Source organism: Lupinus angustifolius, chromosome LG13 (genome assembly GCF_001865875.1).
Source record: "Lupinus angustifolius cultivar Tanjil chromosome LG13, LupAngTanjil_v1.0, whole genome shotgun sequence".
Taxonomy (NCBI): Eukaryota; Viridiplantae; Streptophyta; class Magnoliopsida; order Fabales; family Fabaceae; genus Lupinus; species Lupinus angustifolius.
In genome coordinates, this window is record NC_032021.1 from 4115905 (window position 1) to 4135186 (window position 19282).

Genomic DNA, 19282 nt, shown 5'->3' on the forward strand with positions numbered 1-19282 from the left:
TAAGTTTCATTATGATTTTTGTATTAAATTTGTGATATTTATTGACTTGTATGGGAGAAATTTACAAGTGGTATATTTTGATATAAAAAAAAAGTTATCAATGTAATGCAACTTTTTTTTTTACCAAAGGAGTGCATTCCAGAAAATCGAACCTTTTCAGTGATGAGTTCTGCATCGTAATATTCTTTATTTAATTTGAATGAGGTTATTTCATGTTACATTGTTTAATATCTTATTTAAAAAAATAGTTTTAAACAAATCGTGGTTGTATTCACGATTTAAATATATGTATTGAAATATGATGTTGGTTGAAATTGTAGTAAAGTTAGTTCTTGGAAGTTTTTTGAGAAATAAATGTTTGGGATGATAAACATTGAGGAAGTTAATCATCAACCAAGACGAACTGATATACTATTAAACAATAAATATGAGATTTAAATAAATTTAATATATATATGGTTAGTATAAATTTTTTTTACACTATTAATAAATTATTTGTAAATGATATGTTAACCGTGGACTGACGATGCTTAGATCTTAATCTAAAAAATAAGGTTAACAAGTCCTTACAAATTAAGACATTTAGAATGATCATCATAAGTCACTATATGTGACTAAAATGTGTTTAATTTACTCCTTATACGTATGCATATTTCTAGTTTGGTCTCTATATGTAAAAGCACATTTTTAATTTAGTCACTAGTGATGCAAAAATAAAAAAAATAAAACATAATGAAACGGTTTACAAACGTTCAGATCCTACCTTGATGTCATCTAGAGTTTGCAAATGTGAACAAACGATTTATTAAGTTGTTGCCATCTAGATTTCTTATCGTTGAAGGAATATTTTATTGATGATTATTATAAAGTTTTTACACATGACACAGTTTCTTGGGATAGCAAATATGATATCGAATTTAGTTACCAGATTGTTTCTTAAAATACATACTAACTTGCATTGTAGGCAAGCAAGATAACTAATAAAATCATCTTAGAGATTTTCCATTTAAACTCAACAGATTAATAAGATATCACATATGCATCAAGTAAATTTAAAAAATCAAATTGCACTCGAAGAAGGAAAAAACCATTGATCACATTGATAAGATCAAAACCACACCAAGGAACAGTTTCTCTATGGACAAATTTGTTAAACTCCATAGTCCATGCTTGTCCACACATTAATATGAAGTCTATTTTATTAAAATAAAAAATCATCTTAAAACGAGTTTGAAAGTGATTCATACTATTTATATTGTTTATATTTCCCAACTCAATCAAATGAGCTAAATGTGTAACAGTTTTTAAGTATCAAATCTATTTAATTTTTTATCTAATTAGATTCGATCTATTTATCAAACATATCAAGTTTGAGTTGCCTATTAGAACAAAACGTATCTTATAATATCTCACCACAAGCTAAAAACCACATCACCCTCTGTTTAACAAAACCATCAACAACAATAAAAAAATCTTTCAAGTTACCCAATTTGTTACCTTTTGGGTCAAGTTTCAACCCTTAAACTCATTCACCAAAACCCAAAAAACTGCACCCCAAACATCTATAAATACCACACCACAATCTCTTCTCAATGTCCACATCTTCACAAAAACAACCAAACTCCACACGTACCCTCTCTTTCTTTTCCACAAAGAAGATCCCTCTATCAAGATTCTCCTTCAATAACAATGCGTCCACCACTGAAGAAAATCGATTTCTTTCGAGGAGACACTGTTGAAGTGTGCAGCAATGAGCCTGGTTTTCTTGGCTCATACTATGAGGCCAACATCGTGTCACGCCTTGACAATGGTCTCTACGTGGTTTGTTACAAGAACCTTCTAGAAGATGATGAGTCAAAGCCATTGTCAGAGACCATTTACCCAAAAGAGCTTCGTCCATTTCCACCAAAGATTCATGCTACCCAGTTCTTCCTTTACCAAAAGGTCGATGCTTTCGACAACGATGGTTGGTGGGTCGGTGAAATCACGGGCAAAAATGGTTCTTACTATTTCGTTTATTTCGCTTCAACGCATGAGGAGATAGCGTATCATTGTTCTAAGATAAGGGTGCATCAAGAATGGGTTAATGGGGAATGGGTTTGATCTAACACATCATATTCTTATTGAATTTGATGTGTTCTTTGTGATACTAAGATCAATGTTGATTATGTTTATTTCATTTTAATGTTTCTTAAGTACAAGAAGAGTATAGGTTCGAATTTAGGTATATGATATATGGCTTTGTAACTAATTAGTTTCCAAGAGAGTGGCACCATGTAATTGAAACTCAATAATCTTTTCAATTAAAGCTCAATTATTCTTTCAGTTTTAATTTCTTTTTGCCATTTCATGGTTCTTGTTTCTTTTTCTTTGAGTTCTTTCATTATATGTCTTTTTTCTTAATCTTGGTGGATTAGTTTATGTTCATTTACTTGGAGTGTGTTAATTAGCAATACCAGGGGCTATGGTGCTGTCTGTTGAAAAGTCCAAGAGAGAAAAACAAGCAAAGGGAGATTGATTTTTTAAATTATTATTTTGACCTTTTGGGTTAATGCATAGATGTGAAGTGCTAACATTTTGGTTAATTTTTTTCTTTCTTTTTTTATAAATTGAAGTGCTAATATATTGGTTTTCACTTTAATTCTTAAAATATTACCGGTGATATATACTATATATCTAATTTAAAAACATGGGCTCAAAGATGGTGATTTTGGACGTATTACTTGGATGCTCTATTATTTTTGCCCTCTGGATGTAATACATTGTTATATGTTTGATAGCGGCATGTTATATTTATAAATCTCAAGATTCATTATAAGAAAGAATAATGCCCACTTCATATATAGATATCGGATTGCTTGGCCAAAAGAAGTTTTTGCTCCACCATATGAAAAAGATTCTCTCCATTAATGAAGATATAAGTACATGATTTTATATGTATTTTTAATGACAATAATGTTATTCCATTATATATAAAAAATAAAAATTTCTTCAAATATTATTGTTTCTTTTATTTTTTGTATTATTTGTGTCTCCATTAATGAAGATGATCTGACATCTGACATTAACCCTTCACAATCACTTAATCACCCTTCCTTAATGGTTCATGGCTTATCAATATAAGACCCTACTAAATCTTACCATGACTAGAAAGTTAATAATTCGATTCCTAAGAGCGATACTAATTAGGAGGGGTAACCACGAATCCCCAAAGATATTAATTTTTATCTCATAAGATAAGAGGATACCCTGGATAATACAAAAAAATTTAATAGCTTCCTGCTATCATGGTCTTTTCTTGGTAGCCATAAACAATTTTTTCTAAAAAAATTATAGTAAGAAACAACTACCTTATTAAAAAATAAATTGTGATTACTTATTTTTTCTGATAGAAGTTAATTATTTTGTAACAAAATGATTGTTTCTCCTTAATGACAAAAAAAAAATGATTCAAATTGATAAATATTAGGGTGGCAAAATTATCCATAATCCAAAATCCATCCGTTAGAATTAATGAATTTAAATGGATATCCAATAGATAGTGTTGATAATTGATGAATTCAAATCCATCTATTATACCCAATGGATATCCATGGGTATATCCATTTGGATGGATACCCAATCCATCCAAAAAAATAAAGATAAAAACAAATTGTTTTTCCAATTAATTCAATATTAATATAAAAAATCTCTCACACATTTCTAAGCACAATTCCACACATTTTACAAAAGTTGAAAATTGCAATTATGATTTTAAAAAGTGCTTATCAAAAAAGCATAAACAATTTCGGTCCTAGTGCTTTACCCAAACATCTTATTATAAAGTATAAATATATCATTTTTATAATTGACTAATGTGATAATATAATAATAAAATGAAATATTTCAGGATGATGGACTATTGCATATAACTTATAGAAGTCCCAATTATTAGGAGTGTAAGCGATTTCGGTTTAAATATGAAACCGATGAAACTGAATCGAACCATAAAATGCGGTTCGGTTCCGCGGTTCAGTTCGGTTCCGCGGTTCGGTTCGATTTTGCGGTTCGGTTCGGTTCGGTTTCGCGGTTCCGTTCAGTTTTTTTTATTTAGAACCATTTAAGTTTGGTTCGGTTCACGGTTTTATAAATTTTGGAACCGTTAGAATCCAACCACATATTAAAAAATAATTTTATTCTATATTTGAATGATTAAGCTTTAAAGTTAGGAGATAAAATATGATTAAAAATTTAGAATTATTAATATATATATATATATATATATATTATAAATAAGATGCAAATAGAAAAAATAAATTAGTAAACAAACTTAAATATCTATTATCTCTATTATCCATTGAGAAGATAGAAAGAAAACTAAAAAACTAGTATACATTTTGTCAATATTCAGAGATGAAATTAATTAAATAAAGGAACTAAAATAAAATAAAGGAAGAATTTGAGGACATTACTAATGATGTGGAGTATTAGGTGTTACGGTTGGACTAAAATATTGGTACCAAGTTTGTCATTCTTAAATTGTGTTGGACATTGTCGAAGATTTTGTGGACTAAAATTTCAAGTTTATAGTGTGTTGAGATGTTGAATTATTATTGTTTTACTAGAAAGAGTATTAAATATTTTATTATTGATTTGTTTAGTATTTATTTAGTTGAATCTATATCTTGCAAATTTTCATCTATTTCTTAAAGATTTTCTTTAAATAAGTTAAAAAACCGAACCGGTAATGAATGGTTCGGTTTGGTGCCTAAATAAAATTTACGGTTAATCGAGTAGAACCGAACCTTATCTTTGTGTTAGGTTCACTCACTAAATTGGGTCAAAAACCGAACCGAACTTTTACACCCCTACCAATTATCTTGTACCAGAGATTCTTGCCTATAAGAGTGCTTATAAAAAAACTTCAAAAATTCACATTTTTAAAAGTGCTTATAAAAAAACAATTTTTAAAAGTGTTTGTTAAGAAAATTATTTTTTAAAATGTGTTTTTAAAAAAAAAAATCATATTAAGAGTAATTTTTAAAAAAAACACTTTTTAATTTTTTTAAATTGATATTTAAAAATGATTTATTAAATAATAATTTTTAAAAGAATTTTTTTTCTTTAAATTGTTTTGTTCAAATTAAAAAAAAGTGGGTTGAATATTCATCCATCCAATCCATCAAAATGGATACATGAATAAAATGGATGGATTGAAATCCATTGGATATGAATGAATTGAATAATTTAAAAATGTGATGTAATGAATTTATATGGATTGATGGATAGTTTTCTATCTATCCATTAGGATACAAATCCAAATCCATCCAAACCCATCTGATTGCCACTCATAATAAATATAGAACATTTATACACATGTTCCTATGATGTAAGATGCATTGGTTTTGGAAAAAAGATTTAATATGTATACAATGTGCAAATGTTTTTTACACTGTCAGTAAACCATTTATCATTGATTTATCAATTACTATTGATTCTCAAATAAAAATAATACAAATCAATGACATATAATATGCTGACAGTATAAAAACTTTACATTGGTGCACAAATTTTAAATCTTCTAAAAATATTCTACCTAAACTTATGTATTACAAACATTTAATAATTTACATGAAATACATTTTATTTTTAGTTTAATATCTATATTTGTTAGTGTGAAGATGGTATTACTTATATTTAGAAGACAAATATAATTAAATATGAAATTTAGGATAATACACTGACCCAATATAAAACTCCTAAGTAATATATAAATAATACACTTTTTTTATTAGTACCACTACTATGATAACATTATCATTATTTTATTATGAGGTTAAAATCTATTCACTGACATTCTAAAACTTAGTACATTATCTATAATTAATTTGTATTATTTTTATTTGAAAGTACACTGTGGTTAACAAATCAATAAGGATAATGGTTGAAAGTATAAAAACCCTTATTATATACATATTAAACCCTTTTATTATACTACATATTCATTGCTTACTTTGATAATATAGTGTTTCATGAAAGGGGAAGATATTTTTGCAAGTGTGTTTGGCAATTGGGGCATGAACGGTGGAAATTTAATAGACACACAAATACCATCACTTATTCCATTGCCATTCCCACACAACTTTCAGAACCAAAAAAACAATGGCAATTCTTCGATACACATGTGTAACATGTGCAGCCACACCCATGTCACCAGAATCTCCAACTCCTCCACCAACCAAAATTATTCTTCCTAAGAAAAAGCCCATGAAATGGTCCACTGGGGTGGCTCCCGGTGACTACGGTGGTCCTCCCCCCACCACCTCCACCACCACCAAGCTCCGCAAGTATTGGGGTGGTGATGATGAAGACCCTTTGGCCTCTGATGACTTTATGTGGAACAAAGATTTCATGGGTCGCTTCAAAAAGCTCATTGAGGACCCTAAACCTCAAATTAAACCGCAAAAGGTCCCAATTTTGGTTCACTTTACTCTTATACTCAGTCATTTCCTATCTGGGTGTTTTTTTGTCTTATAATATTGATATTTTGAATTTTCTGGAAGTTTTAGTTGTGTTTGTAGTGGCGAGTGCTTTTTGTTTGTTTATGTGTTTGAGTTAATAGACAAGATAAACTAATTTTACCTATTTCAATTTCCAAATATTGAACTTTGAGTTTCTGTGTGGTTCTAAAATGCGGCTGCCGTTGCAGTTATGTTTATCACAATTGCAGTTGAGATCACAAATAAGAACCTTTAGTTTCTAACTTTCTATGAATATCTTTGTGGTTACCTGATCCCAATCCCACTCAACAATGTTAGAGATAGAACTAGTTACTTGGGTTAACATGCTCTAACTTTTCCACAGCAGAGATTAGTTATATTCTCTGTATATTAATTATCTTAATTAGTTAATTATGCATTATAGAAGCTATGGCTATGAATGTGACTATATTATAAAAAATATGGATATGACTAACCCATCATTGTCCCCCATCTAACCTGAGTATAAACTAACATAACGAGACCATGTTATCAAAGCTGTGAACTTAACATATTGAAGTTTTATTGAAGCTTACCTAATCATTATGTAGGTGCTATGTCTGTGTGTTTTTACGTAATGATAGTCCGTGCAAGGATAGGAAAATGTATTATTTACATGATTTGGTTTTTGGTGAAAATGGATACGAAAAGTAAGCAAACGTCCAAGCCAGGTTTTATTACATAATCCTCGTTTGTGTCACTTGATAATATTGTCAAATTTATAGATTTACTCAAAATGGGTATGCATGTCAAAGGCTTTGTAGTTATATCAATCAGGGTTATGGGTGTGGTAGAAGAGGATGGAGAGCAATTACTTTGTTTAGATTGGTTTTCTTTATTGTTGTCACTTAACTTCATTTTTTACTTATGAATCATAATGAAACAACACAACATTAGGTTTCTAAGATGCTCTCTTTTTCATTTCTTGCTGGAGCTCAAGTAACTTTGGTGAATCGGATTAATTAAATTTTTTATTCCTTGAGTTGGTTTTTCTGACTTAAATTAATTTGTGTGAACAGGAAAAGCCTTCTGGTTTTCTAAGCTTAAATAGAGCCATGAGCCTTGACAGGTCTCACTAATATCCTAAATTAAAGTCTTCAAATGTGGTTGCTTTTTTCTCTTGTCTATTGTTCTTTCTTTTTCTGAAGTTACTTGATTTATGAACTACAGTATGGAAGTTGATTTGAGCAAAGAACTGTCAGCTCCTTCAACCCGCAATCTACACCAGAAAATCGAGACAACGATTGATCCGACTGATGTAAGAGTTTTGGCTCTGCAATTTTCAAGTTTATTTTATGTCATGGATTATATGTCAGTATTTAGTAGTAACTTTCTTTCTCTATTGAGTTTTATTTGGAAAAGAAAACTATATATTACCTTAAATTGCGTTTTATGTAATTTCATTTTTCCTTTTTCAAATGAAATGGAGATCAGGTTACTGAAGCCAAGAGAGTAAGATGGAAATTGGCGCCAACACGCCGCGAACAAGATAAATGGGACAGAGCTACGAAAGCTGCAACTGGAGGCAGCGTAAGTAATGTTTTGGCATCACTTTAACTTCTAATCATTAAGGTCTAATTTTTTACTCATCAACTGGAATCACTTTCAAGCTTATGATACAGAGGAGAACTTAATATTTGCTGCTGTAAGACATATAGTAGATCTCAATGAATGGTTTACTTATGAACCGAAAGCAGAAACATGACTATGTATCTCTAGTAATATTTGGAGGTTGCTTTCTACTATTCAAAGATCTAATCTAAGCTTAACTATGTATAGGAGGTGATGTTTCGGGAGTTAAGAAGGTCTCGTGAAGACCCAAAAGTACTGGCTGCTAAAGCCGAGGAGCAGTATGCTAAGGTACTCAATAACATTTTTGGTTACTTTTCTTCAATAGATGTCATGCAATCTGCCCCTCTAGCATTGTTACAATGATCAAATATCAAACCTTATTAATTCTCTTCTCAAACTTATTTGGGATCACAGATAAAGAGGAAGTTGCAACTGGTTACATTGGGTATAGGTGGTGTCGGTCTGGTTTCAGCTTATGTTTCTTATTCTCCCGAGATTGCAGCTAGGTACATAGTTTCATTGCGCGTTTATTCAGAATTTAAGATATTCCCAACTCTTTCTTATGTTTCACCTATGCCATTAAAAATGTAGAATTGAGAGCTAAAATATAGTTTAATACCAGCCACCATCCAATATAAATACTCGAGATATTTGAGTTGAAAACTCCCTTCTGGATTGGTTTAACTGATGGGGTTTTAACTTTAACAGTTCACTTAACAAAGCATTTTTCCGTTTGTACTATTTTTAGCCAGTACACGTGAAAAAGTCTTAATAATGTGTTTGGGGATTTGGGTTGGACAAAGACACAAGGGCTTTCAAAGAATAGAAACAACATGGAGGGAAAAGAAAGAGGTGGTAGGAGATTTACATTCCTGGCATTTGAAAGTGAAAGGAGAGATTGAAAGAGAATACATTTTCCTCATATTTCATTAGAATTTAGGGAGATATGAAAAGAAAGAAAATAAAGCAGTTTTTTAAAAACAATTATTCTCGCTCTAACAATATCCCACTTCAGAAAGAAATGAGTTTTCCTCTTAAGAAGGAGAATCGAGTCAATGTGTCTGCTCCGTTCCCCTCCTCTACTAAAAGCTAACTTTTAAACATGCCTTACCCTTTACCCTATTTCATTCTATCTCTCCTCCTCCCTCAGAACAGACACTAGTGCACTTTGAGATGGTAAAGGGATAATTAATGCATTGAGAGACCTACTGGTTAAATCCACACTGTTGGCAGTCATTAAAAAACAAAACTACTGATGCAAAGTGAAATATTAGTCATTTTCTAACATTTCAGAACATCAAGCATCCTTCAAAATGAAGTTTTTAAGGATTATTTAATTTTTTTAATATACGCTTTTCTCATGTATTCAGCTTTGGTGTTGGCTTTCTTGGTTCTTTGGCGTATATTCGGATGCTGTCAACGAGCGTGGACTCACTAAGAACAGATGGTCCAAGGGCCCTTGTCAAGTAATCCATATATGATAAATTTATTTTGCAGAATTTAAAAAAGTTTTTTGTTGCCAACTACTATTTCATTAGTCAAGTTTGAAATTTCTTATTTGTCATTAGTAATTTTCCAAAAATATTTTTTCCATGTTTAAGTTTATAGCAGGCATATAACATGATGATAAAGGAAAGGTATCAAAATTTGACCTTGGCTCATATCTCATTATAAATATAGTTTGAATATAGGGGTCTCTTCCACAGTTCCACCTAGTATACTATATAGGTGTGAACTGAATTTCTTTTAGGGTTTGTTTGCGAGTTGGTTTTCGGAGGGAAATGTTTCAGAGCCATAAAATACACTCGTAACATAGCTCAAGAGTATTCCATTTCCCTTCCTTACCCTTCAAAACCTAACTCACAAACAGACCCTTATTTTCAGAGTTTGTTCCTCATTTTTTTATTTTTTGAAGTAGCCAAGATCCATTTAAATATTTTTTCACCTTGTTGATTTGATTGTTATTCTAGATATAGATAGGTCTTATGGGATGTTACTTGCAGGGGAGCAATTGGGCAACCAAGGTTACTGGTTCCTGTTGTATTAGTCATGGTTTATAACCGCTGGAATGGGTAAGCCGCCCTTAGGATATGCAACTCAAACAATTATTTTTTTGTTACCGAAATCAATTTAATTTGCAAAGCTATTTTCTTGATCTCTTTTTAGGGATGCCAAGTATAGCACTTTTCGTATTTATGTGTTTCCTCTCTTATTGATGACACTGGTTTGATGTTTAAACAAAATATACAAACACCTTATTTGCATGTTGTGTTTAAACATCAAGTTATTTGCATATTTTGTTTGATTTCTATGTCAAATTTTGAAAGTCAGATACTGCATTCTAGATTTAAGTCCTAGAGGATTTGTATTTGTTCATTAACCTATATTAGTTTCTTATAATCTCAAACACTGCTCAAGCCCTGACAATGGTGTTTGGTTGCAGGATTCTCGTTCCAGAATATGGATTTATGCACTTAGAATTGATACCAATGCTAGTTGGTTTTTTCACATATAAGATTGCAACTTTTTCTCAAGCTATAGAGAATGCCATTACAGTACCTGTAGAAGATGAGTAAATATTCCGGAAAAGAAAATTGTTTGTGTTACTTGATTCTTGTCTAATGTCATTGAACATGTTATTTGTATAGGATTATTGATTTCAAGTTATTTACCTATTTTCCTTTTCGTTCATGAGTCTTTTTCACCCACATCAAACACATTGATAACATTTATGTTTTCCATGGTAATAATCTTAATTACATCAAGAGACACATGTTTACACTCATGTATTCCATATTTGGAATATTGATTTTTGGCTTTAGTTCCTCTATAGTTTGGAGCTTAGTATAAATGCACATTTATAACCATTCATTTGACAAATGTTTTTTAATTAAAAATAAATACTAAATCTGTGTATTAGAAAGAGAAAAAATAGTATATAGATTGATAAAGTAAAAGTTTTTACACCTCAATCAAAGTTAAATAATAGTAAATTAAAACACTACATTTTTTTTTGTAAGAGTGAAAAATCTATACGTGATCCTATAAAGATTTATATACATGTATTTCATTATTCACTATTTATTTGTATTAATTTTTTTGAAAAATCAATAATAATTAAATATTAATGGTGAATGATATAATGACAGTGTATATTTTTTCTCTTTTTTTAAACACACTAATCCCTATGTTCTCACTTCTCAGTTTGAGAAACGTTAAACGTCAAAGGCAAAACAATTTGCTGTGCTGCCAAAAGCCAAAAACTAGTTTTAGATGTTGGTAATAGATAGCTGTCAATGTTATTAGATGTTGTTCCACATCTCTAATAAACATGGTTCTTACAATGGATATATCCATTCTTATCTTAATTCATGTTCTAATGAAAAAATGTCATTTAATTGATTTTTTTTAAAAAAAAAATACAAAGGTGGCCTCAACTTTACATGATAGTCAGAATCTCCGATTGGCTTCAATGTGTAGGCTTGCAAAACATTGAGGGTTGTGATGTATGAAATGGATCCAAATTCCATTTGCAAAATTATTATTCATTGTCTTTCTCATTCTATTTTATTTATGAAAATTTTCTTTCCTGTGTTAAACACTTCCAAAAAGGGAAATATTTAATTTTCATCTACTAATTCATTTTTTTAACCTAAGAAATATATTGGTGTACAATTTTGGTTGTACCTGTACCTTAGGACTACGAAGTGTTTTACTGTATTCCCAATAATATGATTGTAAAAATATCCAGTTATAAGAGCAAATTGCAAAAAACTCTATATTAAGAAGGTTGTAGTAAAAATGAATAAATAAGTGGATCTAGTTTCTTCTTCTTTCTAATACGAAGATAGTAATTTTTTATCGACAATTGTTAGTATATTAATATTTGTGCAAGATAGGTTGAGTCATAGAGAATGACCCATTGCCCCATTTACTTTGCCTACCAATGTGATTGTCTCCGAACTTATAATCTGCCTGAGATGAGAATTGGCCATGGGAACAAACCTTATCAAAGTTCTTCAAAAATGACTCCCTAAATTGTCTTAGTTATTTAGAAAACTTCAAAATAAGCGAATACCTTTTTCTAATACAACAAATAAGCAATTTAAGACAGGGACTATTCAACAAATAACCATAACTACGTATAACTGGATGGACCTTTACCATGCAACCCTATCTTTTGTAAAATCAACAGCCACATGTCTTGGCACCACTCTGTGATGTATTTGAGAAAAGAAAGGGAAAAGAAGAGAAAAGTAAGGGAGGGCCAGTTGCATTGCATATTCATTATGTATTTGATAGACAAAGAGTGACATGGAAATAGAAACCAAATTTTTAGTCAAATCTACGTTAAAGGAGAAAAGGGTTTATGTCTTTTTTTGCTGATTTTCACTGTCTAACAAAAAGGAAAACGGGATTTGTGGGGTTCAGTATCTTTACGGCCACTTTACAATTAAAGCTAGGAAGATAAAATGTCCTCATAGGACAAGCAGAAGCACCGTTTTTCTGAAAACTGAAAAGAAATCACCTAAGAAAATAGAAAACGACAAACATTATTTGGCTTGTTTAGTCGGCAAGGTACGTAGAAAATTTATGTATGACCTCTGTGTGTCCTTGAAGCTGTTTAACTATATTCAAGGACTAATTTTCATTATTTAGTTTGTATTAATAAATATAGAAAATAATAAGTTAATAGAGGAAGAAAACTGAAGTGCTGTTCCATTGTTGTTATGCAATAAGATTAACAGAAGTGTCATAACTTACGGATACAAATATGACATGTATCATAGCATATATGGCACGTCTTGTTCCTCTGTAGATTTCTGAAGAGTTTTGTTTAAAGAATAATACATGCAAGTTTTCACACAAACACTATATTTTATTACGTGTGAGGATTCCATCTTAAAACTTATGACCTTAACTCATAAGTATTTAAATCAAACTCTAGAAAATGGGATACAATCTGATGTTTGTTTCTTATCATGTTTCATCCAAAGAAATCTTTCATATCAAAAGATGAGTTATCTTTAATAAAATAATATCCTTTGATCCATGATAACTAATGATAGTGTATCACGTTAATAACAATATCAAAATCAATTGACAACATTTAACCCAATGAGTAAATATTTAATTCAAACCGGACAATATGAGGCTTGCATGTCAACATTACTTTTAATATATTAAATGTATAAGCTCTAATTTTAATAAAACTTTAAAAAAAAATTCTTAATTAATGTAGTTAAGTATTTGTTCTAAGGTATATGTTGGACTTGATTTCTAACTATGATAGCTCAACTTTTTTAGGTTTTGCAAACTGGTGTTATGGTCCTAAAACTTGTATTATTTTAGTTACTAAAAATATCAATTTATAATTTTTCTCTTGTATTAGTACACCCTGATTTTAATACATTTCGATTATTAAAAAAATGCCTTTAATTAGCACTTGCCATTTCTAAAAGTACACGATGACCTACCACAATTATATGCTACACTCTACCTATCTATCATTTAGTGTTTATTGTTTACCCTTCACATATCCCAATTTCATGCATAATAGAGCTTACAAGTTACAACTTGCATGATGTATTACAATATAGTAATCGCTTGCCACTAGGTTCATTACCACATCATCTAGTATTTGTAAAGGTAGCTAGAATTTCGTCCCATCTCTAGTGTAGTCTTAAAGTAGGCTTTTGAGGCGGGCAATGCAAGCAAAGGAGTGAGAGGAGTAAAAAGAGACATTGCAATCCCTAACTTTTTGCACTTACTATGAAGAGAAATAATCATGTATGTATATGGGGGAATCTTAAGATAAAGTAACAATATATATGTGCACGTTTATATGTCACCTAACAACAAACAAGTTTCTCATCATTCAAGAATTTTCGAAGACCTCTATTATTGTGAGACAGCTGATGAAATATATTGTTTACCTTTACTTTAACTAATGAGAGTAATAAGTCATACAATGTGCATTAAAATTTACAATAAACTTGGATTAGTCCTCGTTCATTATGTTTTGGTTCTCTAAACCAAGCAATCTATGGATAGGTCATAGGTCCATAATGTGTAGGTCTTCCTTTCAAGTCTTTCTCTTCAGTAGTTGATGAGAACCTCTGTTTAATTTATTATTTTATGAGAAAATATCACAAATAACATGGCTCAATATGTTCATCCTTCAAATGAGTTTTGCATTCTCCACACGCATATTAGATTTGTACTATCAAATGAGTTTTCTAATTTCTGTTAATAATATTAGCATGGGTTGTGCTAATAAGTGCATTTTTGACTTGCTAAAATTGTTATAATGTTTGGGCAATATATGTATTCCAGGTTTGGTGTTAACTCAATACTGATTCTAAGATAATTTTCTTTACTCATATAACTTTATTGTGGTTGAAGAACAAGAATAAACATATAGGTGATTGTCACTTTGGTTTATCACTATTTAGAATATATGACTTGTGAGGATCAATATTATTTTTGAAATTCGAGATTTCATCTTAATGAGGTGATGAAACTTATTTTCTTATATTCTTGGAATATCCTAATAATTCTTTGTAATAGTTTCAACTTCTCTTTAGATTAAATGTTGAATCCATCCAAGTATTTTTTTGATAGCTAATTTTATGTTTGTGGATAAAAATACTACTTGTCCTCCTAGTTTTTTACTTTTCATTTTTTAATAAAGTTCATTGCTGATAAAAAAAAAATACATTTTTTACGTTATTCTAGAATTACAAAAAAAGTGAAACCAATTTTGAAAAAGGAAGTTAACACTTCAAAATTTGTGAAAAATTTCAAAAGCTAAGTTTATTTCTCCCCCTTAAAGAATATATTTAGATCACACATTAGCATTCCTATGATATATTATTAAAAAATTAAATGACAAAATTAATAGTAGGATAAAAAACAATAATGGTGACCATGATAATGAAATCTGTCCCAAAAGGACCCTGTCCCCATGTCCTTACCCAATGGAGTAATACCAAATAATATAAAAATAATAATTTTATGTTTTTTTTCTTAATAAAGAGAAACATTTTGATTGGTTTGTGACATAAATAGGAACACAAATAGGGACTGAAGATCTTCATCCTCCCAATGATATATGTAAGGTGATCTCAAAGATGCCTTTGATTTTTTTTTTCTAGCATTAAAGTTAATTTAAAAATAACTTTAGAGCTTTGACAAATCAAATACACCTGAAGTCTCAAGAACATAATACTCATAGACCATGAGGTTGTGAAATGCTCATGTAACATGGAGAGTTGGTTAGTGAAAAAATTGTATCTTGTGAATCATGTAACTATGAAAAACAGGAACCATAATGTGGTTAGAGTTGAGGATTTAAAAAATGAAGTGATATAACTTCTAAGGATTTAGGTTATACTCACTGCAAATACTAATATACTAATACTCAGTAAAAAACTATGAAATTAAAAACCTATTCCTACATTATACAATATAAAATTAGTATATAAAAGACACCAGTTCACAAGGGTTCATATATATCTCCCAAAAGTATTAGTATGATTTAACCTTACGTCCTACCTTTCTCAACCAACCCTATTATTTGTATTGATGACTACCCCTTCATTCTTTTCAATAATTTTTCTTTGATGAAAACATTATTGTTTCTCAACCTCACCCCCAAAAGTACAGTAGAAAAAACGGAAAAGAATAGAGGAACTTGATGTTGATTTAAAAGAAGAACAACTTAGAGAAGTGAAAGGACTAATGGCCTAACATACACGTGGACTTTCATCAACAAGTTTAACATTAGTGCCACCAAAATAATGGAGAAAGATTAATGTGACAGATAAAGTGTTCAGTGACGACACCCAGTAGGTAAAGTTTGAACTTTGAAATCAAGAGTGGCAATAAACAGGAACCAACGCTTTTTAGCACCAGGATATATATGACACACCACACACGCATACATTGAAAACAGTATATGATCAATTTATTGTTCTCCATAAAGTTTGTTTTATTTTTATAATAAGGACATAATTTTATGAGTGAAGTAAACCCTTACACATTTACATTTACATATCTTCTGCATAAATTTCCAACCTACTTAGTATCTTACTCAGACTTAGTTTATCTGCTGGGTTGCTTATATATATAAGTCAAACAGGAACAAGTTTAGCAAGAGATATTGGATCTATCTTATACACACTTGATTCAGATTAGGTCATTCATTGCATTGTAAGGAAATAACATAAAAGTGAGATTCATACTATATTTTGACCCAATTCTAGGTATTAGGGTTTTTTTTAAAGGAAAAGGTAATATTATTAAATAAAAGCTAGAATTTGAGAACAAACTCTCTTAAATAAGTAGAACTCGATGATTATATAAAATATAGATTCCAACAACTAAAAAACAAACCATTAGGAACAAAAAAAAAGGATAATCACAAGAAAAAACAACCACTGAAAATGGATAATTACCTACAACAACCCCCTCAACACACACGTCAACACAACGCAATCACAACAAGTAACAAAACATTATGAAAAAGAATCCTAGTCAGATCTGATGATTGTGTTGAGAGCTTACAAAAATCACTGGCATCAACTAAAGATCCGAATTCAATGTATCTTTTCCAAGTGAAATCCCCTTGTATTTAAAAGAGTGAAAACGTGCTTTTGTGGTTGTGAAATAAGAAATCTTTGAATCTTAATACTTGTATTTAATTTATTCGGAGCTATTAAAATGAAATCTACTTTTTAGGGGATATGAGTGGAAGCAATAATAAGAATATTTTCAGGGGATCATTTTAATCGATAGTATATTAATCACTTTCATAATCGAAGTAGGGTTAAGTAATTTGGTCATACTTATGCCTCACAACTTATATGACTTTTATAGTTTATTCATTTCTTTTCAAAGTGATATATGGAATTCCCAACAATTTTCCCTCAACTATGAGTAATCTTTCACATAACGCTTCCTCTTTCACATATCACTTCCTCTACGCCAGAAAACCTTTTCTACTCATGAGTGTTGAATATACAACAAAGCTTAGGTCACATTTCACAATGACACCCTATATACATGTATATTGTCGTTGTGTAATCAACATACACTTCATTTGACTTTCACGCTATAAGAAAGACTCGACACTAAAACCATACCCTCCACATGTATCTAAGGGCTACTTGTCATTTCAACACTTGTCCTAATCATTGGTCTATTCTTTTCATGATGTACATGACTTGGAGTGAGCTTTGGACTCTCTTAATTTATTTTTCTATCTGATTAAAAAGAAAGTCATGCAATCACTTGTTTAGGTCATGAGTCATGGATCATGAGTTGTTGACTGAAAATAAAAAAACAGCTAATGATAAATTGTAAAAGAGTGGCTGATTATCTCTCTACTGTTTGTAGAAATTATTTCACCACAGCCCTATTGTTTTTTTTACAAGCAACATAATTCAATTACAAAAAATATATTAGGAGAATAAGTAATACTATCCATGTAGAGAATTAAATATTACAATCGAAAAGACAATTATAGGGGTTCAACACCCATTTACTCCTTAAATCCATACTTTGCTCCTTACCTATTTTCTTTTTCTCTTTTTTTAAAGCTCCTATGTCTGTGATTAATGATATTGATAGAATTCAAAGAAGGTTCCTTTGGAGGAGGGGGGAAGAGAGAAAGGACATTCATTGGGTGAGTTGGAAGAAGGTTTGCAGGCTTAAAGAGAAAGAGGGTTTAGGGATTAAAAACTTGTTTCTGTTTAATTTAGCTCTGTTAGGTAAATGGAGATGGAGATTGTTAAATGAGAGGGGAATCTTTATGGGTAAAAGTGTTGTCGTCTAGATATGGAGTGGGAATTTTTAGAAATGGAGGGGCTTTGGAGTATGGGAGTTTTTAAGGGGTTCATCTTAGTGGAGAGATGTAGGTAACCTTAGCAACAATAGGGAAAGAGTCAATGGTGAGTGGTTTACTGAGGGGATTCGTAGAAGAGTAGGTTCTGGATAAATGATACTAAATTCTAGTCTGATTTATGGATAGGGAGGGTTGCTCTCCAATTTGCATTCTCAAGATTGTTTCAAGTAGCTTTAGATAAACATGCAGTTGTCAGTTCCATGAGGGAATGGGGAAACAATGTTTGGTCTTGAGAAGTCAAATGGAGTAAGAGTTTGTTTCTTTGGAGACAATGGAATATGAAGATCTATTAATTAAAATTTCTTGAAGATTCACTACTACAACAAAGTGTGGATGATAGATGGATCTAGATTCATGACAAAGGTGGACATTATTCAGTTCGAAATGCATAGCAGGTGCTTCAAAAGAAGGATAAGAACGTGGAAAATGATTTCTTCAAGAAGGCATGGACATGTAATGTTCAACCAAAGATGAAATGCCTAGTATGAAAATTTTTCCTTGATGGAGTCCCAACAAAAATGAATCTTTTGCAAAGAGAAATCATAGGACCTAATGATTCTTCACTTTGTGTCCTTTGTGGGGAGTTAGATGAATCAACATCCCACTTGTTTTTCTCTTGTTCAAAATCCTACAATAATGTTTGGCAAAATCTTTATTCTCAATTTGGTCTTAACTCAATCATTCATGATGATATTAAGACAAACTTCTTTTTTCATGATGGAGAAGAAGAATAAACAAATGTGGTTATCCATTTGGTTTGCAACTATTTAATTAGTCTCTTTGGTATATTAGGAACAAAATTATAGTCGAAAGCTATGAAGCACGGATTCGTCAAACACCCTCACGTGTCGGTGTCCGACACGTATTCGACTCGGATACGCTCGGATTCGCGAAGAATACGTATCCATAGAGTATCCAAAAATTAAAAAAATAAAATAAAATAAATAAATATTAAGACACGTTTCCGATTTGTTTTCAATAAAATATAGGATTTATAGATTCGTTTTCAGTAAAGTATAGGATATATAGATTCGTTTCCAATAAAACAGGATAAGATAGATTATTTTTCAATAAAACAGGATAAGATAGATTCGTTTCCAATAAAATAGGATAAGATAGAGCCGTTTTCATTAAAATAGGATAAGATATATTTGTTATGGAGGGCAATGATTTTAGGATAGATTCGTTTTCATTAAAATAGGATAAGATAGATTTGTTATGGAGGGCAACGGTTTTAAATTTCCATTATATTTTTTCTTTAGATATTTTGATTTACACTTATAGT

General features: G+C 30.7%; 2 protein-coding genes across 3 annotated transcripts; both read left to right on the forward strand.

The window, feature by feature from the left end:
- On the forward strand, nt 1690–2103 carry LOC109363521 (DUF724 domain-containing protein 3). The gene has a single exon (XM_019609785.1). It carries the CDS (start codon nt 1690–1692, stop codon nt 2101–2103), a length of 414 nt encoding a protein of 137 aa, XP_019465330.1.
- Nucleotides 6034–10831, forward strand: LOC109325844. 2 transcript variants are annotated; one of them, XM_019558438.1, is made up of 9 exons: nt 6035–6447; nt 7538–7587; nt 7689–7776; nt 7953–8048; nt 8298–8378; nt 8505–8596; nt 9461–9556; nt 10094–10162; nt 10534–10831. In XM_019558438.1, exons 1-9 carry the CDS (start codon nt 6142–6144, stop codon nt 10664–10666), a joined length of 1011 nt encoding a protein of 336 aa, XP_019413983.1. In that variant the 5' UTR covers nt 6035–6141; the 3' UTR covers nt 10667–10831. The 2 variants fall into 2 exon arrangements, 1 of the variants encoding a protein (XP_019413983.1); XR_002105190.1 differs by lacking the exons at nt 10094–10162; nt 10534–10831 and adding an exon at nt 9970–10063 and having other exon boundaries at nt 6034–6447; nt 9461–9619.

Bases quoted from the DNA above. Each gene is read 5' to 3' on its own strand.
- LOC109363521 (XM_019609785.1), top strand. From the start codon at position 1,690: ATGCGTCCACCACTGAAGAAAATCGATTTCTTTCGAGGAGACACTGTT.
- LOC109325844 (XM_019558438.1), top strand. From the start codon at position 6,142: ATGGCAATTCTTCGATACACATGTGTAACATGTGCAGCCACACCCATG. The intron at 6,448-7,537 runs GTCCCAATTTTG...TTGTGTGAACAG, and splicing joins CTCAAATTAAACCGCAAAAG to GAAAAGCCTTCTGGTTTTCT. The intron at 7,777-7,952 runs GTAAGAGTTTTG...AATGGAGATCAG, and splicing joins CAACGATTGATCCGACTGAT to GTTACTGAAGCCAAGAGAGT.